The sequence below is a fragment of the Mycteria americana genome, chromosome 2, assembly GCF_035582795.1.
Source record: "Mycteria americana isolate JAX WOST 10 ecotype Jacksonville Zoo and Gardens chromosome 2, USCA_MyAme_1.0, whole genome shotgun sequence".
NCBI lineage: Eukaryota > Metazoa > Chordata > Aves > Ciconiiformes > Ciconiidae > Mycteria > Mycteria americana.
In genome coordinates, this window is record NC_134366.1 from 32,167,632 (window position 1) to 32,194,261 (window position 26,630).

The 26,630-nt window shown below is 38.8% G+C and overlaps 1 protein-coding gene across 4 annotated transcripts in view; it reads right to left on the bottom strand.

The window, feature by feature from the left end:
- Positions 1–26,630, bottom strand: part of ETV1 (ETS variant transcription factor 1) — a 68,719-nt gene that overhangs the window by 22,300 nt on the left and 19,789 nt on the right. For all 4 annotated transcript variants that reach the window (XM_075492908.1, XM_075492907.1, XM_075492905.1 and 1 more), the window contains 3 exons: positions 11,474–11,603; positions 9,726–9,914; positions 5,605–5,852 (listed from right to left, as the gene is read on the bottom strand). In XM_075492908.1, coding sequence (XP_075349023.1) covers positions 5,605–5,852; positions 9,726–9,914; positions 11,474–11,603 — 567 coding nt within the window. The remainder of the gene's footprint in view (positions 1–5,604; positions 5,853–9,725; positions 9,915–11,473; positions 11,604–26,630) is intronic.

Below are 26,630 nucleotides of genomic sequence, written 5' to 3' on the forward strand. Positions count from 1 at the left end.
GCAGCTTAACTACTGAACAAAATCCATGCTCATTCACTGAAGCAACACAGCAAAGACAAGCTCCTAAAACAAGAGGGTGAAATATTTTAACCACAGAAGTGAGACTCGGGAAAACTGCAAAACCAAAAACGAGGAGGGGAGACTTCTTACACCTACTGAACTCAAGAGCAAAACCCTATCCCACTCCTGCCTTTATGCCAGCCAGATTTTCATTGAGAACAATTGTACTGCTGTGTAAAAGAATTTCTTTAAGGCCATAAGGAGATGCAGTTTTGAGATGCACGTACTGAAGCACCATATCCAGGAAAAGGATGGAGACAGTTCTGTTTCACAGAGCATTTTATAAAATCATGTTCAAAAATACTGCAAATATTTGCAGCCTGACCAAAAAAAAAACCAAAAAAAAAACCCTAGAGAGAATTTGAGGAAAAGATTAAGCAGCTGGAGGATTTATGAAGTAAGATCTCAACGAGTCACACAGACAGACTAAGAGTATGAGTACACATGCAAACTGTCTACAGAGATTTAGAAGTGGTACGTTAATACCTAGGAATTGTTTAGGATGAGCCAAAAAGGTGTAGCTATGAGCAAGGGAATGGACCTGATCAAAGGGAAAATTTAGGCTTACGATCAAGAAATATTTCTTAACTGTGAAGTCTATTAGTCTGTGAAATAATCTCCCAGGGGAATAATTGTAGTAATAATACTTAGCACTCATACAGAGCTTTAGGTTTTCAAAGCACTGTACAAAAATTAGCCAATATAATTAAAGACGGTAGTAGAAGCACCATGAGTTGTGTCATTTTAAATGCTGCACTAGTCAATGCACTAGAGAATGTCCTGGAAAAAGCAAACCTGCACTGACTCTGACTGACAGCTAAGATTCCCTTTTTTCCTTCATACTAACATCTCCAAATGTCTAAACTTTACCTCCAAGAAGTATAACAGAATATCCAACTGTTGTTTATAAAAGGAAAAAAAAAAGCAATCTGCAAATAAATACACTTCCATGAAACAAATTTAATTTTTATTCCTTGAAATTTTAATTCAACACATTCTCTTATGCTGTTCTACAAAATCCCAAATTTAAGGACATGTTAGCTGACCTCTAGGGAAGAATGTGCTACTAGGGATCTTTTTCCATGTTAATTTGCATTGATTTGCTTTTCAAAAAACACCACAAAAGGACTCTTGCCTTTTATTCTGTTTGCAATCATTAGGTAAATACACATTTAGAACATGGACGGTGGGATGCTAACAACATCCTATACCTATGAGAGCAAACTTAGGAGGTTAAGAAGCGTCATAATTACAACTTCATGGGCAACCTTGATACAACTCCTTTGTTGCAAATGAATTATGACACAGCCTTTTGCCTCGGCACTCTTGTCTCTCGAGTGCACAGGTCAAAACTGCTTGGGGGAGGGACAGCCATGCAGTAAACAGCTTTGCAGGTGCAGCCCCTGTTTCATTTGTTACAGAGGCTGGAAGTTGTGTACTTAATGAGGCAGAACATTTCAAGAAAGGAAAAGATGACTTCAAGATTAATACAGCTGAATGGTCAATTTTAGGCCCCATTCCAACCCCAAAGAAGTTTTCCAAAGTAGTCACGTCGCTTCTGCTAGATTTTTCGTATTATGCATTTCTTATTTTTGCAGTGCTTGCACAGGGACCCTGACCTGATGTTCCCATACTTCCTTGCCTAGAAATACAAAGGAAGTCCCTAGGAGCTAAGCTTTGAACATATGTAATACATAATGTTCTTTAAAAATTATCCATTCCTAATTGGGTACCCAGAATAAGGAGGTATATACATCTGATGTGTCTCTCTGCCTCCGCTCATCTCTCTTAACAGAGGGGCAGTTCCTCATCCATTCTAACATGCCAACACAAGGTATTTATTGCTTGTGAGGCATCAGGAATTAAAAGGATGAGCAACCCAGAAAGCAAGATATGGAGGCTAATAATTCTGTCTGGATAGTTCATTCTTTAAGTGATGTAACTAGTACCTTGGAAGAAAACTTTGGAAGTAACAGGGACAGAATCTAAATTTTCTGAGGTCCATTCAAGCATATTAATTGTGAGGCTACCCTGAAATGTAACTGTGAGAATAGCGCTGCTAATGCTTCTAACCTGCTCAAGAAAGACTGAATCTATCTAGATTTCAACAGATATATTCCTGGCAATCTGTACATGCAAGCAACAATTCCTCCTCTACTTATCTCTTAACACCACTGTGTGACAAATTTCAAAGTTTCCAGTCAAAGACATTGTCACAGAATAGCTTCCCAACCACAGTAACTATTTCAATTTGGCAAAACAGAATATGAAATTTAAACTTATCAACAATTTAAGATGTCATTTTAAAACTAGACTTTTAATATTAATTGATACACGCACAGCTAGAGTTGTACCTTAATAAATTTGCAAATGCACTACATTAGGTAGGGAGGATCAAGCCTGTAAAGATCCTGGTTCAAAATAAAGCCCAGTATAGATGAAGCATCTCAAGTTTGGCCTTTTTGTTTAAATAACTGAATACATGAATTCTTGAAGTGCTAACTGTACAGGAATGCCTACTATTAACCCTTGTAAACAAAGGTCTTGGGAAGCCTTCTGGGGTATATTCATTAACGATGCAAAAATCACAAAGCTCTATATGTCCTTGCTGCATCTTTGTGCTTAAAGGTGCTAGATATAGCATCAAGTACTAAATACATCTGACTGGCAGCCATGAAAAAAAAGAAAATCTGAGGCAGAAAATAAGGTCTGACTGATTGAACATATATGATGCACTGTGACTTCTAGAAGTGTGGATGGATAAGGAAGAGCTTCTACTCTGTTGACATTTTCCTTTTTCCATTATCTCAAACATTCTGCAGTAGAAATTGCATACCTGCAATTACAATTACAACTAATTGATCTGCCATTTCCCATGTCATAATTAATGTCATGTTTTAATAGAGTTATAATCATTCCATAATAATGCTTTTCATTCACCAGCTTCCCACAAAGTATAAAAGTATAGTGCACAAAAGCAATGAACTTTTATGAGGCTCTTTCAAAAACATCCCAAAAGGAACATCTCAGTGTATTACAATGAACTTTTTAAATATGTTTCTATAGTCTTATCTGATCTGCAACAAAATACCATGCAAAAAAAGACTTTTCACTCTGGCATTCCTCCTTCCCTGAACATCCATAGGTGAAAAATGAAATCAATGATTCAGTGACAAATACATTATGTTTCCTAAGGGGTTATTTAATGTACTCTTAGCAAGGATGGAAAATGATGGTTTCTAGAGAACAGATGGTAACAAGACAAAATATCAACAGACCACAGTTGTTGACTGCAATTTATGGAGTGTACAGATGTGTCAACTTAAATGCAGTGATTCTGAGGCCAATAAAAGTACTTCCTGATACCAACAGATTAATTTTTCATGACCACTGGTTACACAGCTATTACATTTTTAAAAACTAATTATTCATCTACAAAAGAAACAACAATTTTGCTTGAACATCATTACTATAAAGTGGAATGTTGTTCTTGCTGGCACAAAAAAAAAAAAAAGACTTGACAGGATTGGATACAAGTTTGCACATCCTCCTTTCAGAATAAAATTTCCTTTTTTTTTCCCCATAAAGAATATTCCAAAGATGAATGCTAGCAGCCAACTCAGATTTAAAGTAACAGTATGCAATCAGGACATCCCACTTCCTAGCCAAATATGAAGCATGCTTACAAAAGGGCCTTTTTTCACCCTTTAATTTAGCAGAATGAATAACGGTGCTTGTGAAGGTTGCAAGGGACTGGCAGTGCCTGAAGCTGCAGTCCCCTATTTATTATCCATTGCCACATTAACTATGCAGACAGTCTCTCCCATGCTGCTCTGTAAGACTAAAGATACATGACTGCCAAAGCCACATATCTCAGAACCTTCACCAATGAACGGGTTTAGTTCTAGATCTGACCCTTGTAATCTGAACTCATTTTCATCTTGTTTTATCTTTCAACTTGGAGAAATATTTCACCCTTGGTCCCCTCCCTGTATAGGCCTAAGTCAAATTTCCATAAGGATCAGTTCTTTACTTGTCAGGAGTAAGAAAAGAGAAAGTAGCTCTACTTTCCCAATTCCCCTGTTCTAACGCAGAGATAAATTAAAACCCAAGCACTTTACAACAGTGATAACACAAAATAACATTGTCTATTTAGTGGGCTAAGTTAGCTACAGAAAAGACAATAAAACCAAATTCTCCACTATATCAAACTGGAAGATAGTTTGTCATGGGCTAAACTTTCAAAGGAGACCTCACCTCAGCTGCCACGTAGCCTTTGGGAAATAAACAGCAAAAGCATCTAGCCAGAGGCTAAACCAGCAGGAAAGCACTGCAGGTACTGCAGCACCCAGTACAGAGAGTCAGACTGAAGCCAGACAGGGCCACCCATTCCCTCTGCCCAACTCAGGGTGCATGAGTATGAAAGCAATGCACTCTGCTCCAGAAGCATGGTAAGGACTCACTGAAATCCCTCCCTTTCAACACTGTGGCATACACAAAGCAGGACAGCGGCAGAGACTGAAGAGGAGCTGCAGAAATCACTTACACCGGAACTCACAAATGCGTTTTGATTGCATTTTCTCAGCTCAGTACTGATCAACCATTTACCCCACCTGACCCACTACATGCTGTTTTAATCTCAGCTTCTCTCCATACCACCCTTCCAGCTTCCTTCTCCTTGTTACTTGGTACTCATCACTAAACTCCTTTTTTGCTTCCCTAATTCTCTCTCTCCTTTCCCAACTACAATATAAATATTATATTTAAATTGTGGCAAACATTTACTATGTTATTCCCTTGATATGTGTTTTTATCCTTTCTACCACTTATCTTTCTATTTTGACTAGAAGCTATTGAGAGCAGGCTCTGCCACCACCTCCTCTGTTTTGTACTGTCCGTAGAGCAATAAGGCTCCATTCCAGTTGCCCTACAAGCATAATAAACATTAATAATAGCAACAGCGTATTCTCTACATCAGCAACCTGGCATCACAGATTATGTACCTCTACAAAACACAGCAGTATGCACAAACTGAGAAGCTGACACCAATTTGGCTGATTCTTCTCCCTCATTGGTTTTATAGCTGTATAAACCCCACTTCAGCGGAGTTACTCCTGATTTAAAGTAGTGCAAGCAAGACAAGAAAGAGTCCTCTATTTCTGGCAGATAAATGAAAGAGCTCATAAAATGGAGCACACAAATTCAGAGGTCAGAAATGAGATAGTACAGAACAAGCCCCCTCTTAAGCAAAGCTCAGTACTGCTCCCATGATTTTTTCTTCCCCGGCATCTCTAACCTGTGCACTGTTTGGACAGAGCATTCTGGAAAAAGACATCCTTTGCAGAGCAAGCAACGGCAACGGTGGCATGAGATATGCTGTACTATGTAGCAATCTTACTACTTCATAAGCTATATCAGACATAAATTACTTCAGGAGACTTAGAAGCCAAAAGAGTGAGTTTCAATTCATATGATCAAAACATCAATAGTACTAGCTTGGACTAGTTTATTTACTATGCAGAAGTAAAGGAGAGTCTCACCTACCTGAATCATATGCAAAATCTCTAGGTTCCTGTTTAATCATCAGAGGAGGGGGGAAATTTTGACTGGCTGCACTGCCAACCATAGCATTGTGTTCATAAACTGGATCGTGGTACTCCTGCTTAAAACCTTGAGGCGGGAAAGGGATGTTTGGCTCAGACATCTGGCGCTGATATACTGGACGTCCTTCCCTTGGCATTGCAGGCAAAGGTGGGAAAGAATTGCAAGGTTCAGAGAGCTGGCGGCGAAATCTAGGACACAAGTTAGAGAGGTCATGTAAAGAACTGGAGCTATATTCCATTTTCCAATGATCTTCACAGGTCATGATTAGTGGCTGTATCACTTCCTCAGCAACAAACATTTTGCTTATGATAATGCCAAGTGCTCCCATCAGGATCCCTTGTGTTGTAGAACAGTAACAAGCAAAGAAACAACCCCACCACCACCTATTAATACCAGCTCTAAGACCTGTCACCACCACCGTCATCTTTGCTTTCAGTATCTTCTTTGAACAGAAGAGGCAAATGGGAAACGCAACAGCTTCAAACCAGTAGAAAGACTGACATCCTACCACAGTAACATGAAGGAGGCTTAGGCAGAGTTCTCTGTTCTTTCACGAGTATTAGCAACACATTGCTTGTACTCTAATTTACTCTTACCATTCTTACTGTTACACAGAAACCATTCTGACCACAACAAGCACAAATATTTAAAATAAAGAGTATTGTCTGCTGTAGTATATGGAATAATTCCAGGGTAAAAGTTCATAGTTCTGTCCTCTTGGGGATAGTGCTGTGGGAGATCTACCTGCAAGGCTGGCACTGCATTCCAGCTCTAATGGGAAGGGAATGTAAGCACCCCAGAAAAAGGAGAGGGTGAAAATTTTTGCTAAGAGAAACAATGCCTAGGAATTCCCCTCCTGGCTTAATTTGTTCCCTTGGTCATTTCTACATGAAAAAAAGTCATCCATACAAGCCACGCTGCCATTCACTACTTCCAAATGCTCTTCAGTAGGCATAAAATCTGAGAATTCAGTTTTAAATTAACTTCATTTGCATGCAACACTACTCGAGAACCTATGCTTGTTGTTCCTTCCATAAAACATATATACCTGAACTAAAAGGCCTGAATGTAATTACTTGGACATCTACAGGTTCAGAAGCATAGACAGGAATACAGGGATGCTATTTTCCCACCATGCCCCAATGAACTGCATGAATTCTTCCTGTCATCTCCTGCAGATTACCACAGTAGTGGTAATCACCACTGTAGTAATATTGTGTCTGCACTAATCCACAGCAGATGCAACGTTCTTGCAACAAACTGCTTACTAGTCCTGTCATCATGAACAAGACACACTTTAAGGAGGAAAAAAGGAAAAAAAAGAAAAAAAAAGAAACATGCCCTGCTCTGCAAGTTTCCCGCTGTCACTAAAAAAAAAAAAAAAAAAAAAAAAAATCAAGCACTAATCATTCTTCAGCTTCCTGTACTTTGGATCTGAACCGACTCTGGTTCATGCAAGCAAAAACAGACATTCTCTTGGAGAAAACTGGGTGAGTGAAAAAGAATGCAGCGGTTTGATTGCACAGGCAATACAATCCTTGACTATCAACTCATATGTAGTACATGCTTCTGAAACAATTTAAACTCCACTAATGTCTGTCATAATACTGCTGTGAACTTGGTCTGACAAATATTTACTGTCATAGCTTAATTACAAATACTGTGGGAGCTACAGAGATAGAAACTATTACAATGTAGTAGTGGAGACAAAATTAATTTTTTTAATGATGCTGTAAATACTATATTTTGCAGTAGAAAGAGTACTGCACTGTAACATTGGAATTGCAATTCCACCTACACCTGCAGAAAATAAACTTAGAAACTCAAATGTATTATGAAACAGTTAGGCTGACTGGCACTGCATTCATTTCCCTCTTTTCCTTTTTTCATTAGCCAAAAAAAGAAGCAGAAATTATCATTAAGAACTGTCAAGGAGTGAATCAGAAAATTGCAACTTGAAGTTAAAATAAGAAACAGGCTCACTCACAAAGCCTCAAAGGAAGTTAATAATACTTGTTGTACTGGAAGCTTTGTATGGAATCAAGCCATTTGTTTATACAAGTGGATTTGATTCCTGTTGGTACTTGTTAGGACCACTTATCGTTCATATATTCATGCCCTGTATGAAGATGTATGGGCTGTATGTTCTAGATGCTAACGCTATCTTATGCCAACAATGCATGTTCCAAAGAAATATGCCTTGAGTTATAGCTTTACATATGAACTCATGTAGGCAGGTCATTTGTTTAAATGACATCTTCTGAATACACTCATTGTAGTAGCGTATCACCTTGCAAATCAGGAAGATTTGAATTTCACAAAAATATGAAGTATAAATTTGCTTTAAACAACTGGAAGTGAGAAGGTTCAAAATAAATAAGAAAATAGGGAAAATATCTTCCACTACAATTCTACCTTTCTTTTAAAAAAGGGAAAAGTGAGATTTTTTTGGCCTGAGTCAGCTATTTTAGACTTCACTAGAACACATGATGTTCTATCACAGAAGGGAAGCATTAGTGCAAAATGCCCTAAAGAACATGAATATCAAAGACGGGGAGGGACGAAGGGGAACCACGTAAAGAGCCTACAAAGCTTGTGCAGAGCAAGTGTTACGGGTATAGAAAAATGTACTAAGGTGTATGCAAATCTCCATAAATACTCAAATTAGGGCCCACATACAGCTTCAGTACTCTTTACAAGTTGCTCTAAAACAAAAGATTTTTTGCATCTGAAAAATCTTATTACTGCTCTCTGCACAGAAGCCATTTAGCTTCTGGAGATTTCAGTCTCCTGACAACTTATTTTGGTGCATATACAGAAACACATTTATCCACCATTCTGTAATCAAAACCGCTGGTTGGCTTCACTGGGGGCCTGCGTGGTTAGACCACAGTCCACAGAGGGAGAAAAGATGGTGACTACGGCAGCTGAAGGGGCCAATTCGGTGTTTCCTCACCACCAGGAGGGCTCGTAGAGAACCTTGGGTGATATTTAAAACTATCTCAGCAGAGCACAAAACAGCAATATAAACCTTAGCAACACCCTTCAGAAGTGATCTGCACAAATCCCTGGAGATAATACCCCTTATTAGAGCAGAAGCATGCAAATCGCACTCCCAATAACTGATTTTCTTTTCAGGTGCTTCTTAATTTGCTAACATTTAAGCGCTAAGTCGAGTTTCTGAACATATATATCTCTTTACGTACAGCTGAACTTTTAAATGCTCAGAGCAATCACACAACACAGCAGACAAAAACAGGTTCGTGTAATAAAGGTTAGAATAAATAGAATTCCACAAACAAGTGGTCTCAAAAATCAGGGAAATCCACTAAGCGTATCTGTTGCAAAACTGAACTAAGAAAGATAGTCTGTTGTCTGGGGATTTCTAACATATCAAAACAAAACAGGGTGACTTAAGGACAGTTTAAGCTTTAATTCTAGTCTCTAGCTCTTGTGGCTTTTACTCAGACTAATGTTATTTAAGCACAGTTTATGTTGGCATCTTAGTTTGTTTGAAATGCTATATTTCAAAAGGGGTTGGAAAAATGATCCACCCTTCCAAAGAATATTCTGAAGCAGTAACACCATAACATGGCCACTTATCTCTTAGATAGGTGAATTGCTTAGCAAGAGGCCAGATATTTATAGCCAGGATCATGCCTGCTAGTGACTTCATTACCTCGTAGGGCTTACTAGTCTCAAGTGAATCACAGAATAGCCCAGGTTGGAAGGGACCTTGAAAGACCATCTGGTCCAACCTTTCATAGGAAAGGGAGCCTAGATGAGATTATCTAGCACCCTGTAATCACCCTCACAAGACAGAAGAAGCAGGTCATTAAAACTCTGTTGCTGCTAATATGAACTCCTGCTGAAGTCCATCAAGTTGGGCGCCAGCCTTTCATGAAATGCACGTATTTCTGGCACTTGCTAGCTTTCACCTTGGTCCCCCAACCCAAAAGGGAATAGTTGTGGGCAGGAAGGCAGTGCTACCCCATATAAGAGACTTGCAACCACAACTCAAATGCCTTCTGCATGGGTCCCTCACGTGTTTTGTTTTTTACCTGTGGTCCATAGGGAAGCTGTTGTCTTGAATGGACTGGGATGGAGGGAGATGGGTAGGGAAAACCCGGTCAGGTTTAGGAGTCTGAGCTGAGTTTGGGGAGGCATGGTGCAGTGGTGACACAGGAGTGCTGGATGGTGTCGGTGGGTTGGAGGGCCTCATTCCCACTTGTGGCTTCTGATCATAGGCACTATCAGTAAGGCAAGGGGAAAGAAGGCCAGGTTATTTTCTCTGAAAAAAAAAAAAAAAGTAGCATCTACATCCAGAAAAAAATCCCAAGTGTCACATTTATAAGCTTTTTACTATAGTTACCTTATTAACCAGTTTGGGGAAGAGGAATTATCTACTTTACATTGCGAAGAGCACAGAAAAAATCATGTTAGAGGCAAGTGGTTCAACACAGCATTTTCTTCTCTGCGGCACAGAAATGTATTTTTAAAGGATTCAGTCTTACAGTGACATTCTAACCGGAGTTATACAAAATACATAAAAGTAGAAGCACCTGGACTACAGCACAAAGAGCCGGCAGTGCCTGTCAAGACTCTTTTTTAGAGCTTGCACAAACCACAAAGTGAGACAGTAAAACAATACAGCTAGAGGGAAGGGATCTGACCCAGAAAAACAATGGTATGTTGGCTTAGCTACCCACACTAGGATGTCAGCAGCCTCTCCTGACAGGTTTTTTTTTCCCCCCTCTCTCTCAAAAATAAAGTGCTGGTCCTGCAAATACATAGATGCTATTTTCAAAGGTGTCCCAAATCAGGAAAGGACTTGAACACACTTTGATCATCCCTCTTTCTAAACAGGAAAAATGCAGACATTAGTAAGCATGAACTTGCATTCTTTCCTGTCAGGTCCCTTAACACCCATCAAATCCATCAATGTATGCATTTGATTTTTGAAATCAAAATCACTCCTCTATGACTGGCAAAGGTGCCAGTCTTCCCCCCTCCCCGCCCCCCCTTCATATCCAAAAAGTTAAATGTAAATGCTTTAAGTGCTAACAGTTTTGGTGTACATTAATGAGAATAAAAACTCACAAGCTAGATGAAAGATTCTAAAATAGACTGAAACGTCAATACGAAACCATTCACTGCTGACACTAAAGGAAGGAGTGACACATAAGTGCAAACCAAAAGAAAGTCAATAAAGAATGCAGTGGTATCAAGCCCCTCCACTACTCACAAATAAATAAAGCTTTTATTATCTCTCCCTATTAAAAGAAGACAACTTGCTCTTGAATAGGAAACAAAGATGCAGAGCCTAATGGAATACTATTTTAAATTGTAATCACCCACAAATACACACATATAACATCTGCAAAACTTGTCAAATACCTAACGTGCTGCTCAGACCTGCCGATCTCTTGCCTGTTACACAGATCTCTCTCTTTCCTAATGTGTGTAATGCATTTTGAAAGTACTTTCAACACAACTCGCAGAAAACAAGACACTTCTTCCTTCTATTTCACATGTGCACATGGTTTTTAAACTCTGGCTATCTCCTATGGAGAAGGAATGGAGAATATGCATTTTGATGAAAAACACTGCTTTAAAATGGTTATGTAAGTGTTTGATACAACTGTAAACAACTCCATCAGTGTTCATCAGCTAAATGCATTATCTCATCAGTCTGTTATCTGCTGAAGAGGTAAGTTTTATAAGATCTCTATTATGGTTTTATTACTCTTTAGTCAGTCCTCATTTAAATCAGCAGTTCTCACTGCAAATGTGCTCCTGATTGCTTTACCTGACATTGTACAGGCACTTTTCCCCATAACTGAACTTGAACGGCTGCTCTTGACTGCAAGCGGAGCCAAGTTCCGAACATGGGCTATGGGGTTCCTTCTTGATTTTCACAGGGAGACCATGAAAAGCCACTGCAAAGAGAAAGAAAATGTAATTAAACCCCAAGTACAATATTAAAAATGAGCTTTCTCAAGTAAGCTAGACACTTCTAATTAAACACATGATTAATTAAACCACTGTAATACTAAAAACAATATAGGAAATAAACATTTCAAGTATTTCTTTGGGTGTCAACTGAAAAATAGACACCAGAGATCCTTCGCGTTGGCTATTACTACTTTTATTGTTTAATAGAATGATGGCCAGGATCCCATCTCATTAGCAGGAAAATAACAGCCCACTTATATTTGGCTTAACTACTGTAAATGTTGTCAGAGGCAAAATACTTCCCAGGCACCAAATGTTTTTAAGTAATATCAGTGAGGTAGCTTTTAGCTATAAATGCAATAGTAGTTCACTTTGAAGAGTGCTACACAAATGACACCAAAATAAACTTCTCATACATCAGAATCGAGTATATGATCAGTAACCTTTTTGTCCCACAGAATGCATGAAAATTCGCAGTGAAATGCATGAAACTGGATGATTACATGCACCTTTAGTTATAAGTAACATCGGAAAAAAATACACAACAAATGGCTTCAGTAATTTTTCTCAAAAATACACAAGACAAAATCCTGGCCTCACCAAAGTCAATAGTAAATGTGATATAGATGCAAATTGTAAAGAAAACAAAACAAAAACAAAAAACCCAACAACATACTTTTTTAAAAGGTAAAAAGAACAGAGGGAGTGTGACAGAAATGCAGCATTAATTAGAAGCACAAATTGGTCTGGATTAAGAAAAAGGCCAAAGGAAAAGACAAGGTTAACCAGCAGATTAGTTTAAGCCAGCCAACTTTCCTTATTTCCTATCCAACCTTAACCAAAATTAAAGCAGAAGAAAATTCAAAGTTCACCTGACATAGACAAATCTAAAGTAAGTGCCTAAGAGGACAAAGGACTAAAGACGGGTATTTAACAGCTTGAAAACACACCCTTCAAGTTTTAAATAAAATGAGGTTGTAAATATGTTTTTGAACTCTGAGAAGCCTAGAGTTTGGAGATCAATTTTATCACTTATTTTTGATGTCATCACCAAAACACCATAGTTTGAACATCACACTCCAGCCTGACACAGACACTTGTGCCTCTGTGGAAATCCACGTACATGCAGCTGTCCCTGTTAGAGAACCTCAGCACAAAATCAGGCCATTATTATATACTATCAAGTAGCATCTTGCCCCTTTCCTTGCACCTCAACTTAGGAAAGACAGTTTGTTACACACTATATATTTTATGATACTAATGCACCTGCATACACACTCGTGTTCGGTGGGGAGGGGGAGGCAAATGAAATGCTGTGTAAGAAGTGAGCATCGGAACCAATAAATTGATGTATAAGTATCTGTAAGATTTGGATTCCAGATTCTCACCACAGGTTTTCCCATGGTTGGGCAACATTCAGAGAACTCTTTCACAAACAGGTCCTCTCATACCCTATTACATGACAGCTTCTACTACTGCCTTTCAGCTGAGACATCTGTAAGACAGCACTATGCTATTTTGCCACATATTTTCACAAAACTCACAAGAATTTCTAAAACTGCTATCCAGCTATTATATTTGGTGTATAATAGTCAATTATCTGGAAAAATTACAAAGGAAAAGCAGACAGTAAAACAGGTACACAAATACGTACGCACAGCACAGTAACTTAAGAAACAGATGAAAAGTGGTGAATGTCACAACAAGGAAAGAACTCTTTCTGAATAAAACTGTCTGACCTTGCACTAAAATAAAAGACTTCTTGAATAAAGATTCTCAAATTTAATAATACGGCAAAATGCAGGCCAGTCAGCTTCCCACCGTCATCGCAAAGCAGGCTGACATCCAGTAGTTTGTTTCAGGTTTTTGCTAGTGAACTGTTACTGCTGACTCTCCTTGCGTATCTTGGTCAGATCACACGCAGCACACATTTAATGCATATGATGGACCCCACAACTCCAGGAAGGTGGCTCCGACACAAAGGTAGGCAATCTCTTTGACTTGAATCAGAGAATTAAAATACAACTGCAACAAGACTCTTTTTTAAAGCCAGTATCACATATTCGCACAAAGACCACATGCTGCTCTATTTTTTTTTTATTTTTTATTTTAACTTTGCTACTTCCTCGGAGTTAATCTGTTATGAAAAATTACTTCCCTTATTTATTTTTAAATAACGGGAGTACAGAGACTCCCACACCACAGCCCTGTGCGGAGAACTGGCTGGGTATTTCATCACAGCGCTGAGAGCCTGAACGTCTGCTAACAGGCAGTTTTCCAGCTCACTGGCACAGGCACAAGTGAAAGCAGCACATTCATTTTGTGCAATTTGCTTTACCTTCCCACATGGAGTTGGTGCATGTAAAAGGCTGTTAAGTACTAAATTATTCCTTATCAAATCACCATCATCTGGAGTCATGATCAACACTAATTAAATTACTTTCACTGAACACGGCTCCAGCCTGCTGCTTCGGCTGCGAGGTACATTTTATTTTGCTTACTGTACGGTCCTAGCAAGGTACAGGGCACAGTGCTAGAAGGCATCTGTGCTGTAGTTTTAATTAAAGTTTACCTCACCTTCCTCCCAGCTTTATAAGCTAGGGTAAAGTGTATCAAATCAAGTAGGTTAACGCCTTCATTTCATTTAGGGAAAGCATTACAGTCCAAAGTGATTTTATATTAGATCTTTATCTTAACTATGGCCAGAAAGATAATGTAGCTGTAAAATTTAAGGCCTTCCTCAGGCAGTCCCTTGACACAGTCACCATGCTAAGTTTAATCTGTAACTCCTTAAGTGTACACTTTTAGAGGCAGAAAGGAAAAAAGCTTGAGAAAAATACCTACTGTATTTTGGGGGGGCTTTCTTGAAGGTTATTTGACCTTTCAAACCACATCTTAAGTGTGGCTGAAGATGACAGACTTATTCCAACAGTAAAATTTCAAACATTCAAAACAGTTCTCATATTATCACTGAAACCCTCCACCCATCGCTCTTCATTTTAGTGTGACACTCATTTTATAGCGCTATTAAAACAAATTTTAAACATACACCGTTTTGCTAAGCTGGATTTTATATTACGTTTTCAATCCGTTTTCTTTTGAGGAGAGCAAGGTTGCTTATTTATACAATCTAATTTTAGTGCAGCATACCAAGCTACCAACACATCCAAATTAACAAAATGACATTTCAAACAACCAGCTCCTCACCACTTCTTTCTTCCTGATAGCAAATTCATTTTACTTAACCCCAGAACAAAGTCCCAACCCTATTAAAGTAACGGGCACTCTGCCTTAATAACGATCTTATTAAGAAGTGACCAAGGGCCAAGATTTCATCCCAAGTGATTACTTACAGATAACTACCTCCAAACTTGAAAGGCAAACAATCTTACAGCGTGTATTTAGATGGATGGCTTCAACACCTCATCTCAACTACTGCGGAAAGTCAGGCTTATTGGTATCAGAATGGACTCAATCTGCAGACCCTGGCTGGAGCTCCTCCGAGTCCAACATGCAGATATAAGGCAAGAAGGACTGCTACCATCCGTAGCAAATTGATTAAAGTATAATACATTACCGTATGCATATTCTCTGTGCATAAATATATCTATCTGTTCTGCAGAGTAAGAGGGCTTGCATGTTATACATAATGTGCTGTTGTACAGACCTAGATTTTATACAAAACAATAGTAATTTCACCACAAAGTAAACTCGCACAGAACATGCGATAACACAGGGTGAAATCTGCTACCCCTCATTTTGAAGTGCTGTTCTCCTTTGCTATCTGTCAACAGCCTAATGCCCAAACATTTTGCTCATAGTAACACTCAGTTTAAGACCCAAATGCAGAACAATTTTATTCAGACCTCTGAAATTAAAGGAGGGATCGGTTTGTCTTAGAGGAGACTGATATGTATACTTTCTAGCCTGAGAAACAGGAAATGTACCACCTCTGAACAGATAGAACTGAATCACTTCTTTTGAGAAAGCCCCAGAAATGCACTGCATCAAATATAAAAGCAATGGTTTAAAAAATGGTTTTCAATTCAAGAGATGATTATTCAAGATGAAGAAGAAATGAGGAATATTTTATGTGAAATTGCAAGTCATTTCTCCTTTGAGCAGGAGATTCTCCTTTGAGTTATTTTACAATTTTCAAACTTCAGATTCCTGCCCAGAACACAAGATAAAATCTGATTTTATTTTCTGAAGAAGAAGAATTGATTTAAACATATTTTTAAAATGCTTGAAATATTACTGGTAATTCAATGATGTTGGCTAACAGCAGGCAATCTTGACTCCACTGACCAAAGAGAAAAAGATGTCTTATTATCAACACTTGTAGGGCAAGAGCATTTACTATATGGTATAAAATCAACTGACAGCAGCAACCTTGCTTGTGCTAGTGAACTCCAATGTCTCCTAAGTAACACTACATTCATGTGTATTAAGTTTGAGGACTTTGTGTACCTGCAGAGAAAAGGAAGTAACCAGGCAGTCACAGTAAGTCATGCCCTAAGCATTTCTTCTGCATGTTTCTGAACTGCTTTTCACATTTATGCTCTCAAATCACCCTCTAAACCCAACTTAGTAAATAAACTCACTCATTTTTATGATCGATTGAGGCAAAACTGTTAACATGCGATCTTAAGTTGAGAGAGATTTCTTGAACACATTTGAATAGAGGGGATTTGATTTTCTTAACAGCAAGATGAAAAGACAGAAGATGTAAAAATATTTAAGTTAATACCACTACAATGCCAGGTGCTAGACTGATTGAGGTGACCCAAGTTAGTCCTTGGTAAAATTTCAAAAGCAAGAAGAGAAAACCTCTGTACTGATAAAGCCAATACTGTCACACTTTAAATCTATCTCCCAATACATACAGAAATGCAGCAGGCACTTCAGATACATCAGAGTCTCTCCAAGATTCTTTTCCAGTACATTTACCTCTGCCAAGCCCTCCCCTTCCCCCAACACACAAAAATCCATTACTAAAGGGTCTAATCTCAGCTATCAGCACAGAGTGCCTTTTATGGAGCCATTAAACCATTTCTCTTGTTTACAGTGCCTGAAGAAAGATGTGAATTATGTCTGTGACAAAACAGGCGATAACATTTCTAAACTACTATCAAAATGCAAACTGAAATACACTTAAGGACAGGGACCCTAATTCGTGTTTTTGCAATTTTCCTCACTCACTATAACTTAACAGCACTCACCTGATGATTCAAACAAATTATTTGTGCTCTAAGTACAACAGGTAGGCATTTTAATAAAAAAAAAAATCTACTTTCAATAAATGAACAGTTTAATGAACAGTTCATCAGGGAGGGTAAAGTGCTGGTTACTTCTCAGGTAACAGTAATGACCTAGGTGCTCTTATCAATAGACATTTAAAAAAAATCCAAACACAACATTGTGGGTTCATATGAGGCCTGAAATGCTCTATTTCTGCAACAGTTACTTACCATTTGAACCATACATTCAGTATACGTTTTTGCATATCTGATGCAATGAGCTACAAAATTAAATACTTTCTATATGACCTTCTAGGTGGGAATGACAGGCTTTATACATCTTTTCTGAAGAGGTTTCAAAAATGTGTATTTAACTTATGAAACAATAGTCTTCTGCATTCTGGAGGCTATTTATTGATTATTTATTTCTAGATCATTATGATTTGAGCTATAGACCTTTGTAGATAGCTGCACTCTGAATTTCAACAACCATTTAATAGGCATCTGATTAAAGACAACGAGATGCCAAAGCAGGGTGCTCTTTCAGTTTCATTCCACTATACATTAAGATGAGAAATTCTACCAGTAATCTTTGGGATGCACAGGAGGAATTAGCTGAAGCAGGTACTAGACCCAGCTGGCCATTCCTTCATACTCTGAAGGTTACTGCTGCTGCAGCTGAATGTGGCATGCAGCCTAGTATACTAACAAAAACTGAAATAAAAACATCACGTTGGAGAGGTGACAGATGAAGAGAGGTAGGAGGATGGAAAGACAGTAAAAGCTGGTAACCGAGTCTTTCCAGCTAAACTGTTCCCAAAGATTTTGAATTAGAGCCTACACATACAGACCACTGCAACAGCTGAAGACAGAAGTGACTGCAAGCATGGATGACTGAGGCAAGATCTGCAAATGTTTTCACCCTAGGCAATTGCTTGCCTAGACAATGGCAAAAAAATCCCTTTTGTTTCTGACCTCTGCAACAGCTGCAAAGACGAGCAAGACTTGAAGACTGTGGACTGATTTAAAAGTGGCTGAACAGATTACATCTACACAGATTCCACCAAGTTCCTCAACCATCTGATCTATCAAAGTCACCTCTATCAGATCTTAGCTGAGCTCCAGTCAACTGGATTTCATTCAGGTCCTGCTCTCTGCCAGATATTGGAAGAAGCTGGTGACAAATTGGGTATCTGACACACAGATGTGTATCACCACTGTGGTTTCACAGACTATCCTGGCAGTTTATATAAAAATGGAACACAGAAAAGAGACCTGAGCTTTCACTATCTCACAAACGAAAGCTGCGAGAAAAGGCGGGGGGGGAGGGGAAGGGAATCCAAGCAATCCTGTCAAGTAGTGGTTTTGAAGTGGTGCATGATCTTGGTATTATTCTCCATCTTATGGTTCCATCTAGAAAACTAGAACTTGCTTAAGATGCAGAATTCTGCCCTGAAGACAACTGGCCCCCATCTAGTCCCACTGAGTGGTGACCATTCACCTGAAATAGAGTCTGTGTGTGTATTTGGGTGTTTGTGTGTGTGCACACAGAGTCAAACAGAAGTAAGCATACCAAATGTGCAAGTATGCCTCTGCAATTATACATTAGGTATGGTCAAAATAAGTGCAATACCTTAAATAAGGGCAGTAAGCTTTTCCCTCTTCAAATGCATACATGTAACTGGGGAGAAAATGGGGAAGCAGCATGCAGAAGAGAGGAACAAGATGTAAATGTGTAAAAACGCATACAACAAAAAGCTAGTTCTTTCCTACGTGGTGGCCTGGCTCTAAGTCCAGGGAAGGAAATCAGAGGATAGCCGGTATCATGGCAAATGCTCTGCCACCCCTTGTCTCAGTGCTCTTTCCCAGAAAGTGGAACTTCATGACTGGGCAGTACTTGGCAAACCCATTAGATATGATTCCATCAATTCAGTCTTTGCCTTGGCTTCAGATCAGATCCTTCCAGCCCCTACCAGCTCAATAGATAGAAACAGCATGGGACCTCATTTTTTGGAAGCTAGTTCTGAACGATGAGCCCAAGCACCAGCTTTCAAAGCCAACTGGCAAGAATAGAATACGTGGGCAAGATGGATCTATTTGAGAACCTTGTTTAACAAAAAGAAAATACCAGCTTTGAATCTGTCACCTTTACTGGAAAATATGCAACTACAAATGCACTTTAATAACAGTTAGAACTCGCTCTGCAAAATGAAGCAAATTGCTTATTTTCTCTTCCAGCCTAAAGCATACAATACTGTGCATGTCAATTAACGGTCTACTTGAATACTGCATTGCACGAATGCTACATAATAGTATAGTCTTTAAAATCCTCAGGGGGTGGGGAGGGATTCGGGGCCGGGGGGGGGCAAGGGGGGGGGGGCCTGTGAAGAATAAAAGACAGCCCAAAATTGTGCGATTTTGTCCTCAAAGTCTACATGGACTGTTCTCAGATGACATTGTATGAGAAGAAAAAAAATACTGATTCTGAATTTAGATTAGGAAAAAGTAGTGAGCAGGTGAAGATGAACTGCACTGAAAGCTGGAATTTATTCCTGTTTACTACTACAGAGTTTCAAGATGGAAACTAACAGTACATTTTCCTACAACTGATATTGGGAAATTCTGGATCTTAAAATCTGCAGTAATGCATCCATATTAACAAGCATTGTTTGTTAAAATAACTTTCTCTTGCTTTGGAGTAACAGACTTTTTTTCTTTCCTTTTTTTTTTTTAAAGCAAAAAGCATTACTGATTAATGAGTAAAAGACAAAAAAAACAAGTATTCATTAAAATAAATTTTAAATTAATTGGATTACCTGTTCATCTCTAGATTACGTTAATTCTATATATCCACCATAATTTTTCCCTATCTTTACTATGATCTGGGATTAACATAAAGCCTTTGAGAATAACAACTGAGGCCAAAAAAAAGGTTGAAGTAGAGAAGAGAAATGGGTTCATTGTACCTACAGCACAACAAAGTTGCATCACTATCCATAAAGCAGGTTTATATGAGGGCATTTGTACACAGGGAAAGGCGACCAACAAAATCGTCATTATAATGCAGACGTATGCCACTTCCCTACAGCACAGCTTATTTGACTCCTAAAAATGATGCTCCTGCCCCTGTTCAGCAAAGAAATTTTTCTAGATGCTTCTTCACAAATGGAAATAAATGTCATCCTTTAACTGAAATGTGCTTTTCTAAAGCTTGTGTGCTAAGACACCAAAAATTTTTGCCAGTTTAGCTATTTCTGGGCAGCTAACCCAAGACCCCCCTGCCACAAAGGATGCAGCCTTCCTGAGACGGGGAGGGGTTCCTAGCCAGGGTGGAAGAGGGGGCACAATATTAGAGGTTGTAGGTTGCACCCATACAGCTTAATAATTGGTTCAATGCTATAAATCCCCATTTTTAGTGCAAGATACCCCTCATTTGCTTGTCTGTGCAGTTGTGATTTCTGAAATATTCATTAAGAGTTACTGAGAGTACCTGCAGCTTTCTGATGCTGTAAGTGCTGAGGTCACCACTGAGATAATTCAGATATTTGTAGCCACTTGGCTTCTCATTTAAAAGGACCATGCCGGTTGAAAATTGAAGTCTGCAAGTATGTTCAGTATACCAAAATTAAAAAGCCCACCCAAATTGGGTACACCACCTGGCTAGAGAAGAGGCAGGGGATGAGGGGGGAACTTTCAGTAAATATCAATAAAAGTTAACCTACTCCCTAAACCCAAAGACAGAGCAATTACAAGGCAAGCTTTTCAAAAGGCTGCCACTAAACACCTTGTTAGGATGCTATAGGTCCTTTGGCCTAAATTGACACTATATTTGGGCAGCTGCTAACTGGCTGAACTGCCACACGGTATTATAAGACTGTCTCTACTCTTCCACCCCCAAGCAAACGACTGGTTTGACACGATTTGGGTTAGCTGACCCCTCTTCTCCACCCCCAAAAGATTTCAGCTTCCAGTTAAGAATTGTCTAGAAGGTATTTTCATGCAGTGGGAGCTGCAGTTACCGAGACAGTTTCTTAGCCTCCAAAAGCAGCAATCTCACAGAAATGCTGTCACGGGCACTGTTTTATTCTGATTTATGTCTCGTTCATGCAGTGCTCTCCTTCTCTTCCAGACAGCTACCTGTCCAGGCGTATGAGACTCGCAATTGCAGGCAGACAAGGAGAAAGCACTGCCAGAGGGGCCCTGCCTCCCAGCAAGTACCTCCAGGGCAAAAGTTATCCCATGTCCACGGTATTTGTCAGCAGGTTAACTCTGAGAAGAATACAAGGAAATTTGCAGAAAATTGGTGGGAGGGAGAAAGGAAGGATTAAGCTAGGAGGAGCAAACTGGCTTGCTTTGATGTCAGAGGAGAATAGGTGAGGCAGGAGGAAGAGCTCTCCCTCTCCCCCTGCCCCCAAAGTAAACAGAGGCTTAGGGCTCTCTGGAGGAGGAAGCAGTAACCTAATAAAAATTAAACCACTGGATTCTGTAGCAATTGATCTAAAACCCGTGGATAGCATAAGATGATTGTAGGGGGAGGGAAAAAAAAATAATCTAAAGAATTTTTAATCCCTCTATACTGGATCTGCAACCTCCAGTCTGTAGCAATTGATCTAAAACTCGTGGATAGCATAAGATGATTGTAGGGGGAGGGAAAAAAAAAATCTAAAGAATTTTTAATCCCTCTATACTGAATCTGCAACCTCCAGGACCCCACAGAGAAACAGGGTTGCTCTTCATCTGCATTAGCTTTCAGCGTTAAAATCCTGGAGGAGATCAGGGGCATTTGTTCCTACAGTTGCTTATAAGGTATGTGGCTCCAAAGGCTCCCAGGCAGCGTGCAAGAAGAGGCGATCCACCTTTAGAGCTGCTGCTAAAGAGGAAGGTCTTAATGTAAAACCAAGCCTGGGAGAAAACTTAAATTGTATTCCTACCTGGGAATTATCAATAAAGTTAAATGCAAAGAGAAGAGCTGGCCACTAAATCAGGGTCTGTGTGCTCTTCTGAGGACAGGATTTCCATTTGCAGCAATTTCCAAAATTTAATTTAAATTGTAAGAGGTAATGGCTAAGTACTGTGTAACTTCCATTACTAAAATATCCAAGTGAGATAGCATCCCAGCGTTTTATACACATACACACACACACACACACTTTCCATTTCAGGTAAATCTACAGTTTGAGGGTTTCGGGTCTGGATTTTAATAGGTTTTGTAGAACCAGAATTATGAAGAAAACTTTGGAAATTATAACAAGTATTTTTGCCAGAAGTAACAATAAGCTTTAAAATAAACCATTTTGTATTTTTTGTATTTATTGCTTTAAAGGTATCATCAACTTGATATTTAGAAAAGCATGCCCACAGCAGAAGACAAACAGGAACTGATTCTGCCTCGTTTCCCTCGTATGGAAAAGTTTCAAGTTACATCAATCTAGTAGTTATTTTTTCGTTGCTCTTTTCTGATGTATTCATGCAAAGAGCTAATAGCTAGCTATAGATGAGAAGACTGCTGATCTCATACTTGCAGCTGCATAAAATGTGAAAGAAACTGGATTTAATCTCTGGTTCTGCCATTTGTTGTTCACAACCTAAACAACTGGTGTCAGAAGATTGCTTCTAGTTTGAAGTAGTTCAGTCTTAGGAGCCTACCTTCAGAGATTCATAACCAGTGTGTCAGTTTGCTTCCCTATAAAAACAGGAATATCCTCATAATAAAAGAGCATCATAATAAAAGATTATCCTTAAGGATAAACATGCCTGTCAGTTAGCTACTCAAGAATATGCGAAAGCAAGAGAAGCCAATAAACAATGAAATGGACTACACAGGGAGCTCTCTCTAGCATGAATTAAACAACTACTTTAAAAGATTATTTACAATTTGTTTTTATTTTAGCAACTCTCAATGATAGGCACTAAAAGGAACAAAATTGTATTTTGAGACTATTATTTTTAATTTGATTTTGCCTTTAAAAATAAAAATATGCATACATTCATAAAGTAAGTATACACTAACTCAAGGTAGCTAATGGGATTTTTGTTTACTTTGCTGGAAGAACAAGACTGTCACCACTCTAAATACATGTGTCCCTCAGGCTTCAATGTTAAATTTTCACAAATGCTCACCAGTAAGGCAACTCTAACGGATCTAGTTTATAGTTCATTAAAGAAAGGCTGAAATCTAAATCTTTAGTTCACTACCCAAAAACCACTGCAAAAGAACTGCAGTCTCCACTGGAAAAGGTGCGGGCCATTGAATTAAGTCAACAATAAAATTCAGCTCACAAGTTTTATCACTGATTCAACAGGGAAACAAAGAAGCCATTGTCAGAAGTGGTTACGTCTGGGAACATAAAGTCAGGACTTAAATAAGTAGCCCGATATTCAAAGACTCTTAGCAAAGTGCTCTTTCTGGAGTCGGTGGAATTTTGACCACCTGTAACCAGGCTCTGCTTCTCAGCACAGATATTTAAGGCTTCTGCCACTGCTTAAGGCATTCTTACTGTATACGAGACTCGCAAGTGAACATACGTTACCAATACACACACTGCACATTTTTTCTGAAGCCAGTTGTTCCTGAAGTTGTATGATTATTTTACATATGCATGCAATCAGTAAGACTGACAATTACATGGCATGTATATTTCTTATATGCATGTATGCGTATATATAAACATACATGTATATACAGAATATGTATATATACCCATTGAGTATACACTGTGTATATAGGCATACACTTGCATAAATCCAGCTCCCAAATTCTAATCCCAAATGCTTGAAACTTTTGGTCTTTATTGAATGCTGACACTTTTCAAAGTCTCCATTTATGTTAGTGCTTTTGGTCATGTGAAATTTTATTTATGGATGGGTTAATAAGGAAACATTATTATATAACAGCATCAGCATGAAGACAGAGTATTAAAAAAAATTAAACTGTTTATCTTTTTTAGGTATACATTAGAAGCAGAAAGAAAACAACATTTGAGCAAAGAGGATCAAATTAGCAAGACTGGGAATTTTTTCTGCATGCGTAATTTTTCAAATGCCCTTGATGACGACTCATAATACATACATTTAAAGACAAAAACCTGGCCAGTCAGTAACCTTCCTATTCAGTGACTGCAGGACTTGGCAGTAAATGTCACTGCTAAAAAATATTTCACTACATTAACTTACTGGCAACCACATTTGCTGAATAAGTTCATAAACAGCCACGGGAAAAAAGACAACCAGAAATAAAGTTGCTAATGATTCACTCTTTTCTAACATGCATAATCCTCAGCTTACAGAACAAATAGATACGGAAGAATAAAGATATCCTTTACCAAGACAGTTCACTTCTCTAGTCACCTCATCAAGGTCAAACTATAATCCAGGAACAGGTAAGAGTAATGTATCGAAGACAAGGAGAACATGAAGAATAAGTGAAAGGAAAAGAAAATAACCCTTCTCAGGGAAAAGACTGGAGCACATGCCTTGAAAAAGTGATCAGTTTTCCATTTACCAGTTTAGCCTAGGTTTAGATCATTCCTAGAAAAAACACTTAAGACTTCTAAAACTAAAAAAAATTAATAAATATCATCATTTATGCATATTTATCAGCTTATAAATGGCTCCACCGTAATGACTTCCCAGTACTGAAATGCATAGGACCAAAACAAAAGGACACAGAACCTGAAACAAGGGCTATTTTTCCTACATGCTTACAGAGGGCTAGCAGTACCAGTCCTACATGACATGAATGTGTCACAGACTCTCCAACGTTTAACTGATGTTTTCAGGACTGCCACTCTCCCCTCCCTTTTTTCCCCTGCTATAGCCTTTGAAAGCTTCACGGCAGTCTGTGGGAGAGCTCGACTCCTGTCTTCAGCTGAGGCAGCAAGCAGAAGAAAAAAGCCAAAAAAAATGATACAGACTGTAAATACATTTTACCTGAAGAAACATATGAAATAAACAGAAGTGGATGGACTCAGCCTGCAGACTGCCTCTTTATTTTATATGATCCCAGAGCTTATGGATTTTCAAATCATTATTTAGGCTGCTCTTGGAATACAAAACACATTTTGCAAAAACACTGCATGGAAAGCAGTTTAAGGAGAATGACAGTTTTGTATCAAAATAGAATCACAAAGACCCTTCAATCTGCCTTGTTTGGTTTCTGTGTGAAAATACAGTTGAAACAAATTTCTGCATACTTTGTTTAATACAACTGGAACTGAACAGATGCTCCAATACATATACATACTCCTGATGAAATTAACTAAATAACTGTTTTAAAACAGAAATAACTGTAGTGTTAAGAAAATACTGCCGTGACTACAAGTTACAATGTGAGGCTTGCCTGTATTTCCACAGATGGGATCTTCACAGAGTCCTTATGGGGAAGGGAGGAGGGGAGGCTTCCTCAGAGAGGAAATAGAAGGTTTTTTCAAAACTGAAAATTCAACATTTTGAATAAAATATGTTTAATGTTTTTGTTTTTATGTAAACAGACCTTAGGAAGTGATCTGACAGCCTTAAGAAATTACCATTTGAAAGAAAAAAGGTCTACATGCTTCACCTTTGATCTACAAGACAGATTTATCACAGGACGGGATGACTGAAGTTTATTCATTAGCTGATAACCTCCACATGCAACCCAAGCCTTTAATCTGCAATAAAACAGCAAACGAGGATGGGGCTCTGAAGAAAGGAACTAAGTCAGCTTGGCCAAGCAGGGACATGCCAGTGGAAGGCCACAAGGGAGACAGGGGGACAAAACCCCACAAGAGCCCTGTCCAGCTGCTTGGGCTCCTCCATGCCCCAGAGGGCTGGAGACCATCAGGTTCACAGTGGCCGTGCAGTTAAACCGCATCTGCATAATGTGGCTGCTGTCTCTGCTGGGATGCCCAGAGGTACCTTTTCACTAGCAGTAAAATTCACAACACGGCCATCACGGCGTGCAGGGCGCTCTGAAAGGAATAGCTTCCACTTTAAAAGTTTTAAAATCAAAAGCTATTTACTCAATGGGGTCTTGTCGTTTGTTCCACAATCCTATTGCCACCATCAGTATTTACACAATCTGTGAGCCATTACCACTGCTACAATGCAGGAGAACCTAAAGTCCTTGCACCTTCAAAGCTGGAAATTTAGTACAAAAATACAAGGAAAAAAGCAAATAAACAGAAACTGCTTATTAAAATCAAAGCAAACCCACAAATTCTCTACTAGTAAGATCACAAGTTAAAGGCATTATGGTTGACAGTCTGCCTCTTGGTAAAACTTTTTCAAGAATTAAATCTTGCAATTATGGAAAAGGTCGCGACTATGGCAGATTTAAATATTTCCAAAAATCCTCTAGAGGAAGGAGGAAAAAACATCCCTATTAGCACAGGCTAATGCCCGGTGACGAACCACAAAACAAGCCCACAAAGTTCTCTGAAAGACACCAATTCCTAATTTCTTTTGAATGACAATTAAAAAAAAGAAAAAAAAAAAAAAAGAAAGTTAACAGCTGGTAACAGTTTCAGTCCCGCTTTACACAAAGGAAACAAGTGCTCAGGGACACAATGATAGAAGTGAGGCTATCTAAGGCAACTATGAAGGGATATAAGGTGGTCAGCATCGACTCCTCAGTCTGACCTCTCCAGCTCTTACAACAGCAATTGCATTGCACTCTCTTTGTAAAATGCTTTTGAGATCTCTAGATAAGTGATCATTAAGAAAGCTGTATATCTCACAGCAGAGTGATACATGCATTTCTGTACCTACTTCAAACTGAGAAACACAGACGTT